Raw genomic sequence first — 22,513 nt, 5'->3', positions numbered from 1 at the left:
TATCCGTAGTCCGTAATTTATCTACTAGTTTCAGCGTTTTACCGCTACGCGTTGTGGCGCTGTACAAACGCGCCAATCTGTTTCAAAATTTCACCGCAAACGGCGCCACTTACCATAAATATAGCGCTACTTTGAAATTTTCCAATTTTCTATCTTAGTTAGCATCCTAGACTCCTCTTTACAAACATTCCACTCATAAATAAATTTATATTAAACATTCCTGATTACTTACGAGATTTATTTTAGCGTCTATGTTACACGAATTATACATATTTATATATATATTATTATTAATGTCGTTATTAGTACAATCTTACACGGTTCGATAAAGGTCCTAGTATAAACATCGCATTATCGAACGAAATTTTTTTCAAATCCTACGGGCAACTATAGATACATATACAGTCATTGCATTACCGTTTCATTTTCCTTCGCCGTTCAAGTTTTATTAACAAGTTAAGCGTATTTCTCGAGGCTAAATCGTTCCGTACCGATCCTTACGAAGTTAAAAAGAGAAATGTAGAACTGCTCTCTATCATCATGGAGATTGCCCTCTGTCAAATACTGGATCGTCGCACAGGGCTAGATAAGAAACTAAAATACACGTAATTCTTGTACTAAAATCCCGTCTCTCTCAGCATTCGAAACCAAATTATTATAAAATATCTTATGCAATCCGGATCCGATCGATTATGGACATATTAAGTCCCGATTAAGAATAGTTTTCGCAGCTTGATACTTTTGAACACTGGACACGCTCCGCTAAAAAATATTACATATATTATCTGATAAATATTACAATTACAAACATATTTTTACCATTCAACCATCGAATGAGCTTAAAACAATAAAACCGTCCAACCAATATCAATAGTATGATTTCTTTCGTCGCACAAGGTACCTGGATCGTACAAAAATGGATTGGCAGAGCAACTTGATGCAAGCAGTTTAACACTATAACGAATCTTATAGTAATGCTATCTTGTAATTTACAAAAGTTGATGAATAACAGCGTTTCTGCGAACTATTAACATTAAACGTAAATTCGGCCAGCAAATTTCCAAGGCTATAAAATGATTAAGACCGGACCACTTTTCAATACTGATACGATTATGAAATTATTATTTATGACCCTCGATACGTCACGTTTCGTGACCAAGCGGAGGGTCAAATGATAAAAAATACCGATCTTCTGACGTAATAAGGACATTCAAGAGACATTTTTCTCGGTAAACATGTTGTAGCCAATGTGATATTTTTGGAATGTTATCATTACATTGAGTGCCGTTAAACGTTGTTCCAATAGGACGATGGCTCGTTTAGTCGATACAAATTTGAAATACCCCGTGATACTTGATCGAGTAGAACCACGATTATCCAGAATATTCATTTCGGTTGAGCATCTTGTTGCGTTTGGGGCTGCTGTTGTTGCTGCTGTTGCTGTACCTGTTGGGAGTGGACAGAATGCGCGATAGTCTGTAATCTAACTTGACTAGGACCAGGGCTAGCTCTTGCCGTCGTAACAATTGGCTTTCCTTGACCAGGAGTAGCTTGTCGCAGCTGGGCACTGCTCGCGGTAACGACCTGAATCGTTTGCTTTAAAGCGGTAGAAGCGACCGGAATTACTCTTGTCTGTAGCGGAGACTTTCCCAATACCACTTGGCCCGGCTGAGAACCGGCTTGTCCCGTAGAGACCTGAAACAACATTTAGATAAAGACCTCCGAAGATGATTGCTAGAAAATTAGGTGAGACACCCAAGTATATAGACTATATCCGACATACATGAGTGAATTGCTGCATAGCCGAGGGTTGTACGTGCTTCATCACTTGGATTTGTTGCACAGTCATCGTGGCCGGCAAAGATTTCTGCTGCACAATCAGCTGCGTCTGAACGCCGGTTTTACTGGCAACTTGTGCCAGTTGTGCGACCTTTTGCGCCGGCAATTTTCTTTGCGTGATGATTTGCGGGTGCAGGGCCAACTGTCGGATTTGCTGAGAGGTAGCCGTACGTACTCCAACGTTTGCGGTTTTCACCAAAGTGGCGACAGGCGTTCCGCTAGCAGAAGTTCCAGGTTGCTGCACCTGTAAACCAGCTTGTGCGAATAGTTGTGCTGGCGTCAGACCGGCTTGGCCAGGTACTTGTACTTGAGCCACAGCTTTGGCCTGTTGCTGCAACGATTGTCGCTTGATCAGAGCAGCCATTTCAGTCTCCGATACCGCACGTGCTACAGTCTGCTTTCCTACAGTTGCTTGACCAACGGTACCGACAGCTAATCCTTGTTTCATCAAAGTAGCCCTCTGTTGAGCTGCGGCAGCGGCAGAGACTGCTACAGACACCTTCTGGCCACTCGCAGCTTGAGCTTGCAATACCTTCAACTGCTGCTGGCGCAACAGAACTTGCTGCTGTTGTCTGTAGTATTGCACCTGTGCAGCGGTTAGCGTTTTGCTACCGGTCGCAGTTGCTACAGTGACTCCAACGATACCCTTCTGCACGGCAGCAGGAGAACTCTGAGCAGAAGATACTAAACTTGCGGTGGCTATTCTCTGGGCAGCTTGAAGATTGGCTACACTGACAACTGTCGGCGCAGTTCTCACGTCTTGCATGCTCAACGTTCCACCTGGCCGAGTTTTCACTGTCGAGGCAGCGACTGCTGTGCCACAAGTGGTTACATTCGTCGTCATCGTTGTGACTGTCTTCATGGTAGTCAGTCCCGTTGTCGCTACGGTGGTGACAACCTGAGTCAATTGATGTACTTGAGGACTCGCGGTGTTTGTTAAGTTTTGTTGTGCTTGCTGCTGTTGCTGTAGTTTAATTTGCTGCTGCTGTTGTTGTTGCTGCTGCTGGGCTTGCTGTTGTTGCTGCGCCTGTTGTTGTTGCTGCTGTTGCTGTAGCAACCGCGCATTTACCTGTTGCTGCTGCTCCGCTGTTAATACCTGCGTCTACAAAATACAATTAATAGTACCGTATAATTTTTTTTAAATAGGTTGTTACAATGCTTCAGTGTACTAACAGCGTGTTTCAATTTTTCTTTGGCGATTCTGTCCGCTCGTCTCGTTGCAACTTCAATAGGAGCCAGTGGACTGTCATACTGAATACCGCATTCAGCTAAAACAGCTGCGTTGGTGGGGTTCTTCATCAACGGGTTCACGGACAATGGTTTTACGGTGGGCGTTCTTTTGTTTGAAACCGACTTAATGGTGTCAAACCTCTGACAACACATCAACGTGAACGTGTGATTTTTATCCTGGATATACAATTGAGATGTTTTCATCGGCCTATTCGTTTTACTTTGTTGCTGAAAGAAAAGATTTGGACGATCATTGCTAATGGACATTGAAATTAAATCTAATCCAGGGACAGCGAAAAATATTTTTCCCTTCATAAAATGTGGACGTAAAAAAATCAGGTAGTAATACCTCGGACACTTGGGGTATTTTGTAAACTCCTTTCTGTTTCTTCTGCTTCTTCGGTGTTGTATCATACAATAGCTTGCCTTCTTCTCTTGGAACGATCATCAACTCGTACCTGCTTCTGCACTGCTTCGGAGATCTGTATATTCGCGACGTGTTGTTAACAATATCGGCAACTAAATCCCAATTGGGCGTGTGGCCAGGCGACAGAATTGTCAGGTTCAATGGTAATCCCTGATAGATCTGTATCGCTTGCAGAAGTGCCCAATCTTCGTGTATCATCCAGTCGAGAACATGCTCTTGATCCATAGACGATTTCGACATATGGGATGGTTTTAAGCCCGGCAGCGGAATCGATGGGCGCACCGTTGCACGGTGCTTGTGCAACTTCATGTCGCGACGCATCTTCATGATCGCCGGGGTTGGTCGATCGAACAACGATCTCGGCGCGTAAACAGACTCCTCTTTGTGCCGCATTTTAACCGCCCGCCGCCCTGATAAAACAACTTCGATATTAATATAACGTTCATTAAGAAGAAAACTCTTTGATGAGTAATTCTAGTCCAGAGCAAGTATAATCTTTCATGTATATTACCATCACGATCGCTAATTCCAGCGTCGACCCTACTCCTCTTTTGCTCTTTTTTAACGTAAATCGGAGGCAATTGAGCCTCGGACATGGGGGTATTCTCGTAAAGGAATCCCAGGGAGTAGTCGATGTAGACATCGTTATCAGTTGTCGGAGGCGTAGGCGGGCACCACATCTGACGATCAAACACGAATCATAGAAATCGCACCATCAAAAACGAAAATATATATAAATGTCAGAAAAGTGCATACTAACCGGCATTTGTTCCATATTATCGTCCGACAACCATATCTGCAAGATATTAAAAGCACTGCTATCAGATCGAATTCAAGGACTGTTAATAATAACGTCCGCTCAGAAAGAAACAAAAGCTTGCAAGAGAACCAGAGCGTCATGTACATCGTGTGAAATTATCGACAACGATTTTCAAAGGACTTTTTAACAGAAATAAACAGTATCCTCTTGGTTGTTATCAACATCTCCGTTACTCATCTTTCCAGAAGGGAGCCATTTGGACGAAGAACGCAAACGCTGAATGATCTATCGATCTTGGAATACCTAGGAAATGTGTAGGAATAAGTGTACGGACACTTTGCTCGTTCAAAGGCTCGTTCGTCTCTTTTCGAAAGTCTTTTAAAAAAAAAATACCTTCGTGCCGCATCAAGTACTCTGTTACAATGAATTTCAAACGTTGTGCAAGACGCTCATGAATGTGCCTGCTTATACCTTGGCTGACTCCAAGTTTGGAATGGCAAAGGCAGTGTTTTGGTGCCATTTTCGAAATCGCTATTCTCTTTTTTTGGAGCTTTAAACGAATTCATCGCGTAAATAAATTTCCTTTCTTTCTTTCTCTCTCTCTCTTTCTCTCTTTTCCTTTCTCTCGTTTTGTTCTTTTTGAATTTATAATGTGCGGTCATGTAAGCCTTGCCACACCAAACATTCGCGAGAATCGCCTCGATCGTCCGGATCGACGATCTCGGCTAGAGTTTGCATTTATTTTTCTGTGTATATAACCAAGCACACTGAGCAAAAATTTGACACCAAAACGGAACTGAACCTTTGATCGAACAGACTTGGAAACGCACCAAGAAATAAGAGAACACATCGTATCTTCGTAGCAAGGAATTAGTTTTATTTCCTTCCTTGGACTCACTCGATCATACAAAATACAGGCACGCAACTTAAATATTACAGTGGGGCATACCATTAAACGAGTAACTCCTTAAGTCTAGCAATGTAATCAGGTTGTCACCTTGTGAGTTATGTAATATACAAGGCGTTACACGAGAGCAAAGTACGACGCGTTCACAGATTTTGTCATTTGTTTTCCGTTCCCATTATTTTTTTGTTACTGTCTATCGTTTATTCTACCTCCCCCGACAAATCGACTGTCTATTGTTTCCAATTGGCGGTTCTCCTCGCTTTGCAAACGCACGATTGCGCGCGTCCAATAACGAGCTAAACTAGACGGTAGAATTGTTTGCGTGTGTGAATTCTCGTTAAACTATTACCTAATATGATACAGTCGAATGTGTCTGAAACTCCTTCCCATTTTCCTCCCACATATCTATCTCTCTTCGCTTCTATATATCACCGAGTGTATAAATTACAATGTCGCATGGGGACATTTACGCGGGGGAAACCTTTACAGGAGAGCACAAATTTACAAGGCTAAAAATATTACACGCGTGTACCCAGTACAACGGAAAAAAATTAATCGTGTCTCTCGCCTCCCATTTTCTCCTACTTCTCTTAGATCGTTTCCATTAATATGTACAACATGGGCTTGATGATTACGTGAAATTAAAAAAAAAAAGAAATGGAAACAGTAAAAAGAGAGAAACAAAAAGTAAGAAGAGGAAAGAAATATCGATGCGTACAAGAAGTCGGATGATGCGTACACCTGGTTCCAGGAATCTATACAATCCTGCTGCTAAATCTTACAGCGATATAGTCTTAGCGGGACTCAAGACACGGTGCCGCTGGTGATCTTTCCCAACTGCGCCGTCTGCGACGTAGGAGGAGGAGAAGAGGACGAAGAAGGCGAGAGCTGAGAGCGTATCGACTTCTTAGTCGGTGGGATCTGTTCCTCCTGCTCGTCCAACTTATCCTCTACTTCCACTTTACCACTCAGGGGCTTGGAGAATGAGGTCAGGCGGTTCCTTTTGATCTTCCGACGCAATCTCTTAGACCCGTCCGACGAATCGTAACTGGAATCGTTGTCTAAATCGACCAGCGCAATCACGGGCAGTATTTTCTCTGTCTTCAGTTTGGAGTTCAACGGGGACCCGGCCTTACTCACTGTTGCTTTGCCTGTCTTGCCAGAAGCGTAAGTACTAGCCACGCTTGTGAGAACTGCGGGAGCATTATCTAGCCCGGTGCCGCACCAGCCGTCAAGTTTGCAATTCGACGTAACATCGGAGATCCTTAGAAGACAGTTCTTGTCTGGCGACGTGGTAGAGTCGTTCTTCTTACCGAGGCTCTTATTGTCAGTAGAGTTCGTCTTCACGGAACTCGAAGCCTTGCTACTGTGATTGCTCCTGGTGTCCAATGTCAGGATTGCGACCACCTTAGCCGTCCGTTGCGGCTTCTCGTTTATTTCCGTAAATCCTGAATCGTCCTGCTTCCCAAACTCCTCAGAAGCGACCGCATTGCCATTCGAGTCCGTACTGAGGGTGTCAGCGAGTGTCTTTGTCGGTGACAGAAACTCCTGCGCTTTCGCCTCTGTGTCTGTCTTCCGGATGTGCTTGTTGCTTTTCAAAGGAGCAGCCACGTGGTTAGGACTGGATGACTTTCCCGAATTTAATGTAAAGTTGAGGCCCGATCGCGTGACCCTCGACACCTGCTCGAATGTGGGAACCGGTGTGTCTGGCCGTTTTCTTAGGGTACTCGTATTTACAGGTGCGACGACCTCGGTTAGAGTTTTCTTAGGCTTCGCAGTAGGACTACCAGTGTCCTTCATCTCCGATGGTGCGGGGCATAGGAACCCGTTGTCCAAAGACTTCGAACTTCTTGTGGTTGGCTTTTCGTAAGAGGAAACATTCTGTTCCTCGTTTCTTACCGGAGAATTTACATTTGACGAAGACCTTGTTACTGGCCTGGGAGATAACTTAGAGCCCTCGGTTAGTGGAATGTCTGGTTGATGTCTTCTCGGGGCCGATTTTGAGGGACTGTTGCTCGGCGGCGGCGTTAACGAACGTCCGGCACTAGATCTTGTGATCCTACCTTGCTCCAAGGGTCTCGGCGTGTCCGGCCTTTTTATCGGGGCTACCTTGCTCGCTTCCTTTTTACTGATATTCGAATTTTCGTTTTCTTGATTGTGCTTTGGTACGTTCGAATCGGGGTAGCCCGGTTCACTGAACGCATCTTTGCTTTCAGTGATCTCAACTGTAAAGTTTATCTTTCCACTTCTCGTTGTCACTCCATAGGACACTGTTTCAGTTTTACGAGACTTGAGCTTGATTTCTAAGGAAGAATCAGATTCAACCGTGTCGCCCGATTCAGAGACATCCACAGAAGATTGTGTCTGTTTATTCTCGTCGCTTCCCGTTCCTTCCTCGTTGAATTTAGTACGGCTTTCTTCTTTCTCTTCCTCTTCTTCGCTACCGATGTTCTGACTAGAGCTTGTTTCTATCACAGATGTATACACGTTATCATTGACGGACTCGTCCTTTACGTCAGAGACTGTACTTTCATTGGATCGCTCGTTCGATTCAACAGGACTTTCTGCTCTCTTATCGCTGTTATTCTCATCAGCGATATTGCTTTCTAACTCTAGTTTCTTTGTTGAATCCTGGTCCGCTTCGCTGATGACAGGATTCTCCAAAGTCAAACTAATTAATTTATCCGTCGACGACTTCGTAGTGGTTTCGTTTGCTTCCTGAAGGATCGTGCTGCTCTTGAAGGGCGCGGTTATTAAACTTTCTGAAACGTTTATCTCCTGGGTTAAATCAGAATCCGATATCATCTTCAATGTACCCGACTCCGCAGCGGACGAGCATGTGACCTCAGCCTGTGACAGAAGACTGGTATCAGGATTCTCAACTTCCCCGCTGGAATCTGCTCCGTCCGCGCAGTTACTTTGCTCAGCTGACTCGTATCCAGTGAAGTTGATTCGATCCTGTGTCTCTTCGTCATCGACTTTTTCGTCCGAAAATTCTTCCTGGTGACCACTTGATACAGATTCATCCAACTGAGCACATGATTCTGCCTCCGAAGAATTTGAAACGTAACTAAAATCATCTTTATCCTTCTGTGCATCCATTTTATTGTTCGTTCTCGACGAAGACGCGGCATCGCAATGATTCACAATGGTCTTACGATCCTCGACGCTCTCGGTTGAGCTTCTGCTAGACGAGAGCTTGCTGTTCGCTTCGATGCGTTTCAAATCTGTATCTTCTTTCGGATTCGCGGCTCTGTACTCGTCATCCGATCTTCCACTAGCGTTCAGCTTCTTCGGACTTGAAGACGGTGGCAGAGGCAACGCGAAGCTTTCTTCCGCCTTCATTCTCATCTCCAACTCTCTCTGCTTTCTCATATTGCTCGCTCTGCCACGACACTTTGGCTTTATGCCCGGCAAAATCGGACTTACATCCAACGTCCACAGATTTATCTTCACGTTTCCTCTGGATCTTGTACGGGGACTGTTTAGATCAAAGTGATTCTGGTTGAACGATTTGTTAGAGCGGTTCTTACGCTTAGGGTATCCTCCACGTTCGGAATCGTTCGCTTCGTCCTCCTCCTCCTCATCGTCCTCGTCCCCTTGACTCTGACTCTCCGTGTGACTTGATTCCTCATCAAGGCTGTCTTCCACAGCATCCTCTTGCGACTCTGACTCCGATTCCGTTGTGCTCTCGCTTTCACTTTCCGACTCCTGAGCACTTTTACTATTGTTCCTACGCGAGCTTCTCCTCCTCCTCCCCCTACTATTTGCCGGCAGTTTCTTACTGACTAACTTCTTAGAATTACTAGCATTATTAACCTGATTCTGCGCATCCTCGCGGCCGAATGTTAAGGGTTTCTCGTCGTCATCGGCCAACCTCATCCGCCTCTCTTCCTCCTCACGCAACGCTCGCAGTCGATCCAGTTCCCATTCCTTCTTCTGCTCTTCTAGCTCACGTTCTGCAGCCGCTAGCTGAGCTGCCGAGAATGCGCCCTCAGACTCTTCCACAAATTTCATCGCGTAACGTTCTATGGGTGTAAGCTGAATGCAGAAAATCATTAGTTTGAATTACAGGATGCAATTGTAATAAAAAAAGAAAACAGATCCGGTTTTACCTGAGACACCAGGTTCTGCACCTCAAGTTCAGCTTTGCTGACTTGCATGTCGTCCTTCTCCGCCTCGTCCAAAGGTATATTCTCATCGAACTCTGCTAGATCAGCAACAGCTTCCGCCTTGGCAGTTTTCGCTGCTTGAACGTCAAGATCCTCTTCAGCAGCAGCGAGTGCAGTCTCTAACGCTCCCATCGCCACCTTGTCATCCACATTTTGACCTAGACCTTCCTTCTGCAGGAATTTGTCACGATCTTTGTTCTGTTCCAACACCTCCGCCATTCGCGCCGAAGCATCGTTCTCTGTTTGATCGATGTTGAAGAGATCTTGGATGGTAGACTGTGTAATGATCAAGTTAAATGATTAAGGATATTGTTAAATTAAATGATGCTTAAATTTTTATTTTTTATTCTTACGCTCTTAAAGTAAGCAGTCGTGAAGTTGCCTCCCTCGATAGCCAAGTCTCCAAGCAATCGCTTCTGATTGGCCTTCTTTAGAATATTTTCTTCCACAGTCTTTTCACTTACTAACCTAAAGTAAAAAATTAAACATATATATATATACATCTGCTTAATTTTTATATATTTTTACTCGTTTCTACGCACCTGTAGATATGTACATCCCGTGTCTGACCTATTCTATGACACCTATCCTGCGCTTGGGCATCCATGGTGGGATTCCAATCGCTGTCATAAAATATAACGGTATCGGCGCCTGTAAGATTCACGCCCACGCCTCCAGACCTTGTCGACAAGATGAAACAGAATATTCGTTTGTCGCCATTGAATCGTTCCATTAAAACCTACAATTGTATGTCAATGTGAAAAAATCTAAGAAATGGAAACATATTGGTTATAGGTAATGTATATACAGGTATAATAATCATTACCTGTCGTTGATCCACCCTGGTGGTACCGTCTAAACGCAAATATATATGGCCGTGGAAATTAAGGAAAGCTTCTAAAACGTCCAACATTCTTGTCATTTGTGTAAAAATTAAAACTCTATGGTTGTCTGATTTCAGCTTCCTAAGAAGTCGATCCAGGGATTGTAGTTTTCCACAGTCATACTGTATCAGTCGAGGATCTGGGAACTGGGTCATCATTGCACTAGCTACTGGATGGAACAATGCGAATTTTGGCGACAAATAACGTTGCAACGCCATTTGCATACGCCTCTGGGCGAACAATTTGTATGGAGGTGGATGAGAAACGTGAAAACGTGGCGTGGGTGCGCACACAGCAGGAACATGAACAACAAACCTGTAAAAAAGAATTACATACGGAATGTAAGGATACATGCATATGTTTCTCAGTTTAGATAACATTAATAACATACCTTTCAAAAACTTCTTTAAGCTCTTCTACGATTTGTTCTGTACTGTTGATTGCTTCCGCCAGTGCTTCTGTACGGGAAAAGAATTGCCTGCGGGTACGAACGTTATCTTTGGCAGATGCGCAATGAACCCATCCATTGTGCCATCGACAAGCTGTAGATGGTTTACCAATCCGTAACGCCATGAACAAGTCTTCACCGTACAGAGGACACGCTGCGCATCTTCTTTCATTGATATTCGAGATAAGACGGAGCTTGTCTTGCCTCCTTTGCTTTCGCTCCTCTTCCAACTGAGGCTATAAAAGATTAATTGATCGATAAAAATGTGAAGATTTGAGATTTCTACGAGTCAGATCGATCAGACTGATAATTACCAAATGAAATTCGGACTTAGGACGTTCCTTCGTTTGTGCCTTTTCAGACTCCTTTTGTGCGTGTCTAGTAACAATACCACAACGAATGGATTGCTGAGGAGATTGCCCATTACCAGTCGAGGGCTGTGACTGGGAACCAGTGACATTCAGAGGTGGTACTCTCATCACGGGTCTACCACTGGTTCCACTCGACGTCGTAACCATCCCTCCAACAACTTTGTTCACCGTAGTTGCCGAAGTAGATATGCCCATCAAAGATTTTGATAAAACCGTCAAGCGTTGTCCGCTTGGAGAAATTACTGGGAAGGAAACTGCAACGATAAAAGGGAGTATTAAGCACGGTCACCCACATTGGCATATAAAATCTAGGTAATATATTTCCAATTTACGTTATCTAACATTACTGTGGATACTTTTCCTTCGCACACATGAGGAGACATTATTCACGATCATGCAATGTTCATTAATATATTATTTGAAACAACATCCACTTAATGAGATGTGCATAAATGAAATATATGAATATGGAGGGTGGTGTAAACATTGCCTGAGTATGGGTCACAAATAGGGGTGAGTAGGATACGAGCGTTCATGGGACAAACCTGTGTTAGTGTTTTGCTGATTCGAAGTCAGAATGATATGTCTACCAGTAGATGTTTGAACCAGCTGTGCAAAACTAGGCACTGCTATTCTTTGGACGGAATCACCTTGTTTAACTGTGACTGTCTGCGTGGTTAGTCGTTGCAGTCCATCTTTGATATTCGCATTCCCTACTGTAATCCTCTGTGCATTCGTTGCTGCTGTACTTGGTGTCACTGTTGTACTTTGTGGGTTATGTGCTAGTGTTCCAACAGGGATGGCTATTTCCGAAGCAAACACAACATATATATTTTATACAAATATGTGACTTACGGGTAGACTGCGGACGTTTATGCATTTACAACATATTCTACCTCTTAAAATGCATTAAGAATCAGTGTCAAAAATGTATAATTTGCTTAAACATCCGTTGTCCACTTACGAGTAATAACAATACAATTAAATTAAAATATTTGTTAATTTGTATTCTCATATCTAGAATGCTTATAACACGGGGAAATTATAAACAAGCTGGCATGAGATCAATTCCTTTAGCACCACTGCAAAAGTGATTACACTGCGACGATTAAGGTGTAATCACTGATCGATGATGCACTGGGATTAAATTTATTAATGAACTATGACATATATATGTGTATGTGTCTATGAAAAAATACAAGTGATGAATTTACCTTTTACACTGCCCTGATGCTGAACTAATTGAACTGAATATCCCTGTAATTGTTGACCACCCGATACCCTCAACGTGACACCTGTAAATAATTGAAACATTTAAATTTTGAGTTAAGTTGCCGCAACTTAGTGATATATATTCACAACTAATTCCAGCTTACCTTGTCCCGCAGTGCTTTGATTATTTAATGTTTTAATTAGGGGAGATGTTCCAACGCGAGTACTAGGTAAGATACCAGCGAAATTTTTTAATTTTGTTTGAGTTTGCTGCGGTGTAGACGCTGGTTTGGCTTGATTGGATAGTCGGACATTAATTTTAATTTTTCCAGCTGGACATCTTGGCGGTGGATCCGGTTGGGAGTCTATTTCCTCTATAAGCTTTCGTGGCGTTTGTATTCGTCTTACTCTATGCGCAACGAAAGCAGTAAGTGACAGTTCCAAATCGCATAAAAGAAGATTCATACTAGATAAGTCGATATGCTGTAAAAAAAAGAACACAAATTAATAAAAATTAATAACTCACAGAATAAATGAAAAATAGTGCTCTATTTAATACACACCTTAAATGGATCGTAATCAAGAACATTCCATACCAACGAAGCAGTAACAAATTCGATAGCTTCCATTTGAAAAGGGGAAACTGTCGGCCTCACTTCAAACAAGTTCGGATGATTGCAGACTTTACGTAACTGCATCAACACGTTGATGACGCTTAATAGATTACCACTAGCCAAAGTCTCCTTTGTTCTTTAAAAATGAAAAAAAAAAATAATTAAGCCAGTGTAAAAAAAAAAAATTATTAAGTGAAGATAACTGATTTTCTAGAAATATTCTGTATGCTTACTTTGCTCGAGACATGAAATCATCGTACAGATATCGCTGTCGTTTCGACAAACGGCACATCACCACATGCTCATATTTTTTAGGCAATTGCTTTTCTACTTCTGTTTTCAATCTCCGTAATAAAAATGGCCGTAAAACCTGGAAAGATGCGATCGTTGAGTAAATGACATAGATTAAAACTAATCTTTGTAAGGATAAAATTAGTTGAATTGTTTCTCTAGACAGGATTCGTATGCCATACCCGATCAATTCTGACACGCGAGTTTTAATAGAGAATTTAATATTTCGCTAGTATTTTTAAAAACAGAGAAATGTAACAGATTAGCAAATCTCTGGGTCGGAAGCGAATACTAAAATATGTGCAAACATATAAATACGATGGCAAACTACGTACAGACCTTATGTAGACGACGAATAATGTTTTCATTGTATTCACTGTTTCCTTCAATCATGCCTGTGACGGGATTGCTAAACCACTCTTTGAATTCTCTATGTGACTGAAATACATTTGGCATTAAAAAATGCATCAGAGACCAAAGTTCCATAAGATTATTTTGAAGTGGCGTGCCCGTTAGTAACAGTCGTCTGTAAAAAAAGAAACAATTTTGTTATAATACAATTATTTTTTAAAATGAAGTCGTTTGAATTTGTTTGAATATCTACCGTTGCGTTTGAAAATTCAATAACAATTGCCATCTTTGTGATTTAAAATTTTTTATATTTTGAGCTTCGTCCAATATAAGATACTTCCATTTTTTCCTTCTAAAGCTTTGATGATCTTGAATAACTAATTTATACGATGTGATACATATGTGAAAAGCATTGGGTTTTGTCCAACCTGACGTAGAGAAAAATGGTTGGTGTTATATAAACATCGTTACTTAAATAGAATGTGTTTCCATCCGAAGATACGAAAAGATCACCTGTTCTTTTTTGTTTTCTTTCTTTCTGCGTTCCGTAGTACGTCAAAATCTTGAAACCGGGACACCATTTCTTGCATTCCATTTCCCAATTAAGCATTACAGAGGTTGGTACTATTATAAGATGCGGGCCCCAGTTACCTTTCTCACATGCCAAGTGTGCAAGTAAGGCAATCGTTTGTATCGTTTTACCTAAACCCATTTCGTCTGCCAAAATACCGTTTAGTTTTCTTTCGTACATAGTCACAAGCCAATCCAAACCTATGTGTTGGTATTCCCGGAGAGAGTGTTTCAAAAGGAACGGAATTTTAGTAACAACCTACAATGCGATACACACGTTAGGAAATCTTACAAACTTATTTCAATTAACATTAATTGAATAGAAAATGTAGTAACAGTCTCGTTAAAATAGATAATCGATTTAATGTATTTTACAAATGAGACTATTACTTTATGAGACTAATTACTTTTTGCCTTTGAAATAATCATGACCAAATAGAGTGTGTCACAATTTTGGATTAAAGGCTCTCTTGATCTTTGTTTAAGCATATTATTATATCAAATAACTTACGCTAGTAGTCAGTAAAGTGTTTCCCTTGGGTTGAATACTTTCTGCCAATGCAGCCACATTGTCCATTTCATCGTGAGCATCCGAATGATCCAATTCTGCAGCCTTGCCGTCTGTAGATTTTTCCATAGAAATATCTTCCAAAAGAGATTTCAGTCCGACATCAGTTTCATTGTCGCTTTGCGTTTGAGACTCCCTTTCGCCGACTTCGTTATCGCTTTCTTCACTTTCATTTTCGCTGCTGATAGATTCCTCATCGTTTTCCTGCCCCTCTTCTTCCTTTGTGCTTTCTTTATCAGTATCTAAATGAAAATATTATACCTCAGTTTTTCCATAGTGATAATACCAATACTAAATTGAATACATCAAGTCTCTCAGACAAATGCCTCAAGTCACATCAAAAAATAGGAGTCGAGAAATGAAAACCATTCCTCAATCCATCAGTAACGGTAAATTAACATCATAGAATCATTATAGAACATAAAATTTAATTTAATGAATGTTGTTACATACCTTGCCCAAGTTCTTGATCAACATCCATTGGAGCTTCCGACATATTGCCATATTTATTCATAAGTTCATCGATAGACATTTCATTTTCAGCCTAAAAGAATAAAAGTTATGTAAACGGTATACTTATAACTTCTCTTAAAACGCTGAAAATAAGTATTTACTTTGAGATCATCCAATTCTTGTTTGTAGTCCGCGTTTTCTTCCAATTTCTCTTGTTCCATTATAGTTTCTTCTTCGTCTGAAGATTCGTCCGAGGCCGCAACAAAATCTGTATCGCCGTCTGTGGTCTTTTCATCGTTACCCTATTTCATATTAGAGTAACTATAATGAGTATCGCAACTTTAGATATAATTAGAAGAAATTTTTTGGACATACTTCGTTAGCAATTTCTTTTGACGGAGACAAATTTTTCTTTCTATCTTCTAAGTAATCGGGAGGCAAATCTTTCAGAAGGTCTTCCAATGGAATTTCCGATTCTCTTTTTAATAATTCAACCTCTTCCTTGTGATTCGTCACAGATTTCAATTCTTCCTCTGCCTTTGCTATAGTTTCCTCGTCGTCGTCTGAACTTTGATTCGGTTGAAAGTCCTCTACATTAAACAATTTTATTTTTATATGCCGATATCACCGATAAGGCGCATACTGCATTATCTAATCCTTTTAATTTACCATCAGAATGAGATTTGCCAGGCGGAACTGGAGAAGATATCCGTGAACTATTAATGGACGCCGGAATACTTTGTGGACCGTCCGTTTTATTGAGTCCCTCTGTCAACCACGTTGAATATTTTTCAGTTTGTCCAACGATAAAATTTAAGTGCTGATCCAACGCCTGTTTCCTTTTCTCTTCCAGTCTTGTCTGTTGCTTATACTCCACCAACTTTGAAATGAACAGAACAAAATTTACGTGATTTAATTGTTCTTATGGAAAGCCAATAATTCCAAGACAATAAATTAAGTGTCCTGAGTAAATTCTTTGATTGCATCTATGCAAGAAATACAATCATACACAATTACCAGACTTTGCTATTCCCACAACGAGCACACAGATTCAATTGGAATACACTGAAACTGTCGGCTTAATAGTGTGGGGTCAACTAGAAATTAATCTGTGAACTATAAAAATCACACACCTTTTCCACGTTCGTCCAGAAAGTTTTGATTTCCTTGGCTATAAAACTAGCGATCTTCTTCAGTCTAAGCTCTTGAGACTTCTCGGCCTTTTGTGCTTGAATTGCTTTCTCCTGGAAATATTTTTGAACCATGCGCGCGCACTTTTTCGCCGCCGCTTTCTTCCATTTCCGTTCTTGAGCAAAATCAGCAGCCAACCAGACCATTTCCTCTAACAAGTAGTCCCAATGAGCTTTCGTACGAGGTGGTTCTTGCACTTTAGGTAATCTTCTCTCCGACCATAACCCTTCGCGCTGCAATTCGGCAATCCTTTGCATAACATATGCTTCCTGCGAATGATATCGACAAATTAATTAACATGGCCTTTGTATGCATTACAGAACGCGATTGGTTCTTCGATACACACCTGTTTTGCTTTTTCTACAATTTGTTCTTGATTATTTGTGATATCACATGTTGAATTAGAGGCTGGTAATTTAACAAGCTTTATAACTGGTGTAGTAGAGGAAGTACTAGTAGGCGCAGTAGACATTTTTGATGCTGTGGTAGTGACCGTTGCGGTAAGAGTAGGAGTAGGAATGGGAGTAGAAGCAACAGTTATAGTCGAAGTAGTAGTCGTGGTAGTGGTTGTGACTGTAGTAACTGTTGTAGATAGTTTTTCTGCAACTGGTGCTGCTGCTGCTGCTGCTGATGCTGCTGTTACTGTAGTTGTTACTTGTTTTGGGGAACTCGAAATTACTGGTGCACTACCTGTAATGATAAGAAAAATGATTTAATATATACATATACATGCTTGTTTAGCATCACCAGTAAATTTAGCTAAAGATAAAAAACATATAACAATAGCAACCTTAGGCCGAAAAGCATACTGCTAATCGTTATTATTACATACGATATAATCGTATTAATTTTTTTTATAGAAAATTTATATATTAATTAAGATTATTTTATTAATTACGGTATTAGGATTATATCGTATGTAATAATAAAATATGCTTTCGTCTAATAATATGCTCAGAATTTATCTCCCCACCAAGGGTAAACTGCATCAATATGCATAAATTCGATGCAGCCGTCGTCAGTGGGATTGTAAAACAAATATTCTACAACATTAACAAGAATATAGTACCATTATGCATAAATTATTAACGTAAAAAGGGGTATAATATAAACATAAGTTTCATAAATAAGCTTCATCAAAGGAATAATTTTTATAAGAATGAATTATGGGAGTAATCGTAATTAAGGTATACAAGCTAGGAGACAAAAATGTCCTACGACTTTTTATATCAACATAAATACAACGTTTTGTAATTTAAGAAGCAACGTGCATAACTACATGATTGTTAAAATGTTTACCATAACTATTCAATTAAATAAATTCTTGATAAACTTTTCTTTTTACTAGTATAAGTAGTAACTGATGCATTTGTTAATATAATGGTTTTTATTGGAACATAATTTTTAGATTAATTTTTTGTATTTTTTTTCAAGCTGAACCACTTCTTCTTTAGTATGCAAAAAGCAAGGAACCAAAAAAGTTTTGAACAATATATGACAATAAAAAACTAGTGTAAAAGAACTGCCAACAATAATTAATGGATCTAAACATCAAACGATAAGCCTACTGTAATCACCTATAATGAGCGTGGGTGCTATAGTAGAAGTAGGTGGAGAGTGAACGGTGACTGGTGAAGATTGAATTGCTGCTCTGAAGGCAAACACCATGCCATGGCGGCCCCCTTGAGGCCTACCTGGTACATGTCCTATTACGCATAGAATTATTTGATTGATATAAAATTGTACTGTATTTTCTATTGTTTTCCATATTGTTGTGAATGCATCATAAGGTAAAGGGCTTTTATAAACATTTTTCTATTAATACTGAATATAATGGTGTGCCTCTCACTACTTTAGGAAATATGATTCGTGCTACATGTGAAACAGCATTGTTTTATGAACTGTTAATTACAACTAAACCCTCCAATAGTACTCTAGATCCTACCATGTCCCGATGAAAATTTTCTACAAACTGATTCTTGCTATCTTTTTATGAAGAAATAGGATACCATTGTAGGATCGAATTATTTTATGAATATAATGTGGTTAATTACAAATATGTGCAAGCAATAATTATATGCTTACCTTGTTGATTAAGTTGAGCTACTGCAGCAGGTAAGGTTGTAGACACTGCAACTGGCGTAACGTTTATACTAGAAATTTTTACGTCAGGACACTGATTCACAGAAACTATTGAAGAGACAGTTGGTGCAACAGTCGGTGTTAATGGAATTTCTGATATTACTGGCAGTGGCACTGTTAAATCTTCATCGTCGTCGTCCGGATCTAATCTATTTTGCCGTAAAAAATGCAAATACTGAGGTGACGGTTGTCTCTTCTTCCAAGTTTGAAAATCCATCATATTGCCACCGGCATGTAGAAAGAACAATTCGGATGCGTTTTCAGCATATTTCTCCCTTATTGCACGCATTCTCTTCATCTTGTGTTCCATAATTCTTCTTCTATAGCCCACAGCATCGTCTATACACATAATAGGCTTCTCGGTAGAGTCTGCTAACTTCAACTTTTTCCTCGCTGGCGGGGACTGCATAGAAGCTTGAGATGTTGGAGCAACGAACATGTTGCCAATAGAGGTTCTAACAAGTTTCGGAGACGTTGCTAGAACAACTTTAGGTGAATTCTGTCGAGACGGAGAGGGAAGAGGTGAACCACTAGCACCTGCAACTCCCACAGTACTCGCACGTGGTGGAGTACTGCTAATATTAACAAGTCTTGTAACACCGACTTGTTGAATATTAGAGTTTGTTGTTGCATTGCTTGGTATAACCTGCAACGATACATAAAATTACAATGCACAGGTATAATAAATTATCAGGTTGATGTAAAAATGATGGTGAATTTAATAAATTGTACCTGTGTAAGACCAGGAACCTGGGAAGTAATAACAAACTGCTGCCCAGCACCAGTGGTGAGGACATTGAGCCCCTGGGCAGTGGCAAGTACTTGCTGCAAACTAACAGTTTGTTGCTGTGTACCGCCATTGCCTCCCCCATTATTTCCTCCACCCCCATTAAGGGGTGGCAAAATAGGTGCAGACTGCTTATCGCTCATTACATATCACACTGTAACAATAATGGGGAAAAAAAAGAACTTTAAATATCATCAAAACTATATTACAAATACATGGAATAAAATTGTTGGGAATATAACAATACTGTCCCATTGACTAATCCATAAAAATATTCAATTAAAACATTTATTCTGTAACTCAATTACATGAAAAATATTTAACGAACAGTTATATTTATACTTATATTCAAAATAAATATAATGGATAACAAATTAAATGAACGAATAACAAAGTAGTATCACGAATGTCTGCATTATTTATTTTGTATTTATCAATTTTCAATTGACAATTGCATATTCCATTCGAACAAAGATTAGGTTAAAAAACCGAAATGCATACACGATAAGGGTAAAATTAATTTAAAAAAATAAATGAATTTCTGACTGACTTCAAGTGGCAAAGCATAAAAAGTAATTTTAAAAATAGCCCCGTTTAACAAACACACGACTGTTTCACTCTTAAAACAATAAATGTAAAAGTGCTAGATAGAAAAAGAAATGAAAACACGAACATGCAATGTAACTTCGCTAATTATTAACAATGCTTTATTTTTTTTAATTGTTGATTATATGTAAACAATTTATCGTACATTCTCCATCGGAATATGCATTTCCGATTGTTGCTCCGTGCAAGGTAATTCCGAAAGAGTCAAAACGGGAACGTTAATTGATTTGTGAAAAAAGCGCCGAAATCAAAATTTCTCCGTCGATCCCACCAATGCACCGCATTGGAATTTCTAAGAGGTGCGTGACGCGCCGACGAAAAAATACCGTGGCAAATCTTACATCGGCAAGACAAAGAACTTTTCGGCGATCGACTGCGCGGCGAAACGAGCGATGTCATTTAAAATAATCGAAGATTGCAACGAATACACGACGGCCCGCTATCAAGCATTCGGGGCGTTCGAGTCCTCTTATACGGAAAATGTCATTTATTCTCGATGCAATAACAACAACGATCACGTCGTCCCACCGACGAGGCTTCCCGGCAACAAATAACGATGTTCCCGAGGTCGGAAAGCGTATCGGCACCGAGGAAAACAGATTTTTCGCAATTGCGTCAGTGGAGCCTCGCGGCGATACAAAGGAAATTTTTCGTCCGCCATGTTGGCGTTGGTCCGATAGGAGGGCGGACTTACCATAATGTAATCACAAAATTCTGCGACGTAGGTGAGCCATCCACGAAAATAATTGTCACACCCGTGATCGACGAGCGTTAAATTGCAATTAGGTACCTCACGTAATGTACAGTGCATGAGCTATATCTAATATTTTACAGAACATTTTCGCTCGACTCGCTCAAGGACGCACACACTTCTAAACATGGCGACGGCTCCCGACAAAATTTCGACCGCGGCCAGACCGTGAGCTGCTTGCTGCGCCCGCGTTTACACAAGCCACGGCGAGATGCCGCTCCGGCCAGGCACCGAACCTCTGATTGGCCAAGAGGGACCGGATACTTGGCAACGTGGCACATTGAAACGTTCCTGATTGGTCGTTGGTAAAAATATTAAAGGGACTGGTTTTCCGACCAACAAATCAAATCAGCAACTATTACTCCTGAATACAGAATTCTTGTACGTTTCATAGAATCCATTGCTACAGAAATTTTTATACATGTATACGTACAGAGAACGAACGTATCCAGAAAATGTTACGCGTTTCTTTCCGACTAAAATTTTATTCTCCGCGAAAGCATTTTTTCCAAATTAGAAAGATGTTCAATTTAATTAGTTTACTAAAGAATTATACGTTCAAAGTGTACATCATGCGACGAATTTTCATATGGAACTTATACATTGGAATTTAATATAAGACATTATTATAGAGCTTTTACAAAGGTCTTAGAGAGCCGTTCACACAACAGACAAATATGGACATACATTACACGCGGTATTACATCACTTTACATTCCTGGCAACGGACGTGGAGCCGTTATCCAAATGTTTCGATTCAATTTATAAAGCAAACAAACTGATACCGTCGAAGCTATGTGTATCTTCTTTAGCCTTCGCGCGTGCTATAAAATTGCCACGTGCATCGAAAATCCCATGATACAACTCTATACCTTCAATTGGTGCTACTTTGTTCGCTGCCTTTCGAACAAGGCTGTGACACAATATTTGTCATATTCCGAAAGAATTTAGTTGCACCCAGGTTGCGAAACTTGGACGGTTCGAACAATGAGCATGCACCAAAGGGATTTCTACGCGAGAAATAGATAATTTCGCGAATAATTTAGTTGAAAAAGTCTATGTAATATCTAATAACTTCGATTGAAATTTAATACCGAGCGCAACATGGTGTCCTATGTAGATACATAGGCGACATGTATGTATAGCACACGCCACGTGCTGCGACATGCGTTAACATTCATAGAACGCAGGTAAAGGTAAAACGAGGAAATGGTTTTTACTTACTTTTCGGTTGGCCTTTGTTTCCCCGATGTTTTCCGTGCCGATATCACCGCGTCGCTTCTTACCCGAATTCAAATAAATGACTATACCGATATTGAATATTCACGTAAGATCTCGTGGAACATGTACCGGACACATTTTTGAACGCGATAACGTGCTCCCCATGAATTTTCCGAGGCAAAACCCTGATCGTATCTACGATGGATCGGGAATGAACCATGTCGAAAGAAACGAACGCGAATTAACAGATTAGAATTTGTAACACATTTTTTCGAATTCTCGATTGATTCTGCTATTCTTAACGAGGTGACCGCGTGTGATACGTACAATCGTAAGAATGACGCTGGGGTCATTTCGGTACTCGGCGCATCATCTTTTGGGTACCACTGCTATATTTACATTGATCTACGTAGTATGTGCGATAATAATTTCAAAACTTTACTGGAACAATAAAAGTCCAACTATTCCATCGATCCTCGGATTTTCTCTTTATTTTGTAAATAACGCAAATTTTTTATTGGACCGCGTTAAAGCTCGATATTATTTTCGTGACAATTGGGCACCTATTGTAATGTACACTGCCGCTCAAAAGTGTGTCATAAATATACAATGATTTCTGGTTAATCCATGTTTGTACATAGAATATTGACTATTACTATCGTTTTATTAAAAATAATGTATACAATTAAAAACTAAAAATGATGTATGTCATTTTTTA

General features: G+C 40.3%; 1 protein-coding gene and 1 non-coding gene across 6 annotated transcripts; both read right to left on the bottom strand.

Annotated features, from left to right (window-relative positions):
* Nucleotides 1-758: 758 nt before the first annotated feature.
* Dom (domino helicase) lies at nucleotides 759-22,111 on the bottom strand. 5 transcript variants are annotated; one of them, XM_078189649.1, is made up of 31 exons: nucleotides 20,518-20,751; nucleotides 19,163-19,371; nucleotides 18,374-19,076; nucleotides 16,635-16,978; nucleotides 16,231-16,557; nucleotides 15,767-15,977; nucleotides 15,473-15,687; nucleotides 15,259-15,399; nucleotides 15,098-15,188; nucleotides 14,588-14,886; nucleotides 14,020-14,335; nucleotides 13,760-13,934; nucleotides 13,495-13,681; nucleotides 13,098-13,234; nucleotides 12,814-13,000; nucleotides 12,415-12,733; nucleotides 12,253-12,333; nucleotides 11,584-11,841; nucleotides 10,982-11,292; nucleotides 10,611-10,903; nucleotides 10,162-10,534; nucleotides 9,878-10,074; nucleotides 9,689-9,803; nucleotides 9,279-9,611; nucleotides 8,983-9,204; nucleotides 4,257-4,292; nucleotides 4,008-4,176; nucleotides 3,419-3,906; nucleotides 3,013-3,297; nucleotides 1,784-2,941; nucleotides 759-1,695 (listed from the first exon to the last, which is right to left on the bottom strand). In XM_078189649.1, exons 2-31 carry the CDS (start codon nucleotides 19,358-19,360, stop codon nucleotides 1,387-1,389), a joined length of 8,478 nt encoding a protein of 2,825 aa, XP_078045775.1. In that variant the 5' UTR covers nucleotides 19,361-19,371; nucleotides 20,518-20,751; the 3' UTR covers nucleotides 759-1,386. The 5 variants fall into 5 exon arrangements, with proteins under 5 accessions (XP_078045775.1, XP_078045774.1, XP_078045772.1 ...); XM_078189646.1 differs by lacking the exons at nucleotides 759-1,695; nucleotides 1,784-2,941; nucleotides 3,013-3,297; ... (2 more) ...; nucleotides 4,257-4,292; nucleotides 20,518-20,751 and adding an exon at nucleotides 21,799-22,111 and having other exon boundaries at nucleotides 4,562-9,204; XM_078189647.1 differs by lacking the exons at nucleotides 759-1,695; nucleotides 1,784-2,941; nucleotides 3,013-3,297; ... (1 more) ...; nucleotides 4,008-4,176; nucleotides 4,257-4,292 and having other exon boundaries at nucleotides 4,562-9,204; nucleotides 11,689-11,841.
* On the bottom strand, nucleotides 16,057-16,191 carry LOC144474634 (small nucleolar RNA snoR639/H1). The gene has a single exon (XR_013494764.1). It is a non-coding gene; the product is annotated as a small nucleolar RNA snoR639/H1 (small nucleolar RNA).
* Nucleotides 22,112-22,513: the final 402 nt, after the last annotated feature.

Source organism: Augochlora pura, chromosome 8 (assembly GCF_028453695.1).
Source record: "Augochlora pura isolate Apur16 chromosome 8, APUR_v2.2.1, whole genome shotgun sequence".
Lineage (NCBI taxonomy): Eukaryota > Metazoa > Arthropoda > Insecta > Hymenoptera > Halictidae > Augochlora > Augochlora pura.
This window is presented reverse-complemented; position numbering and strand designations above follow the sequence as displayed.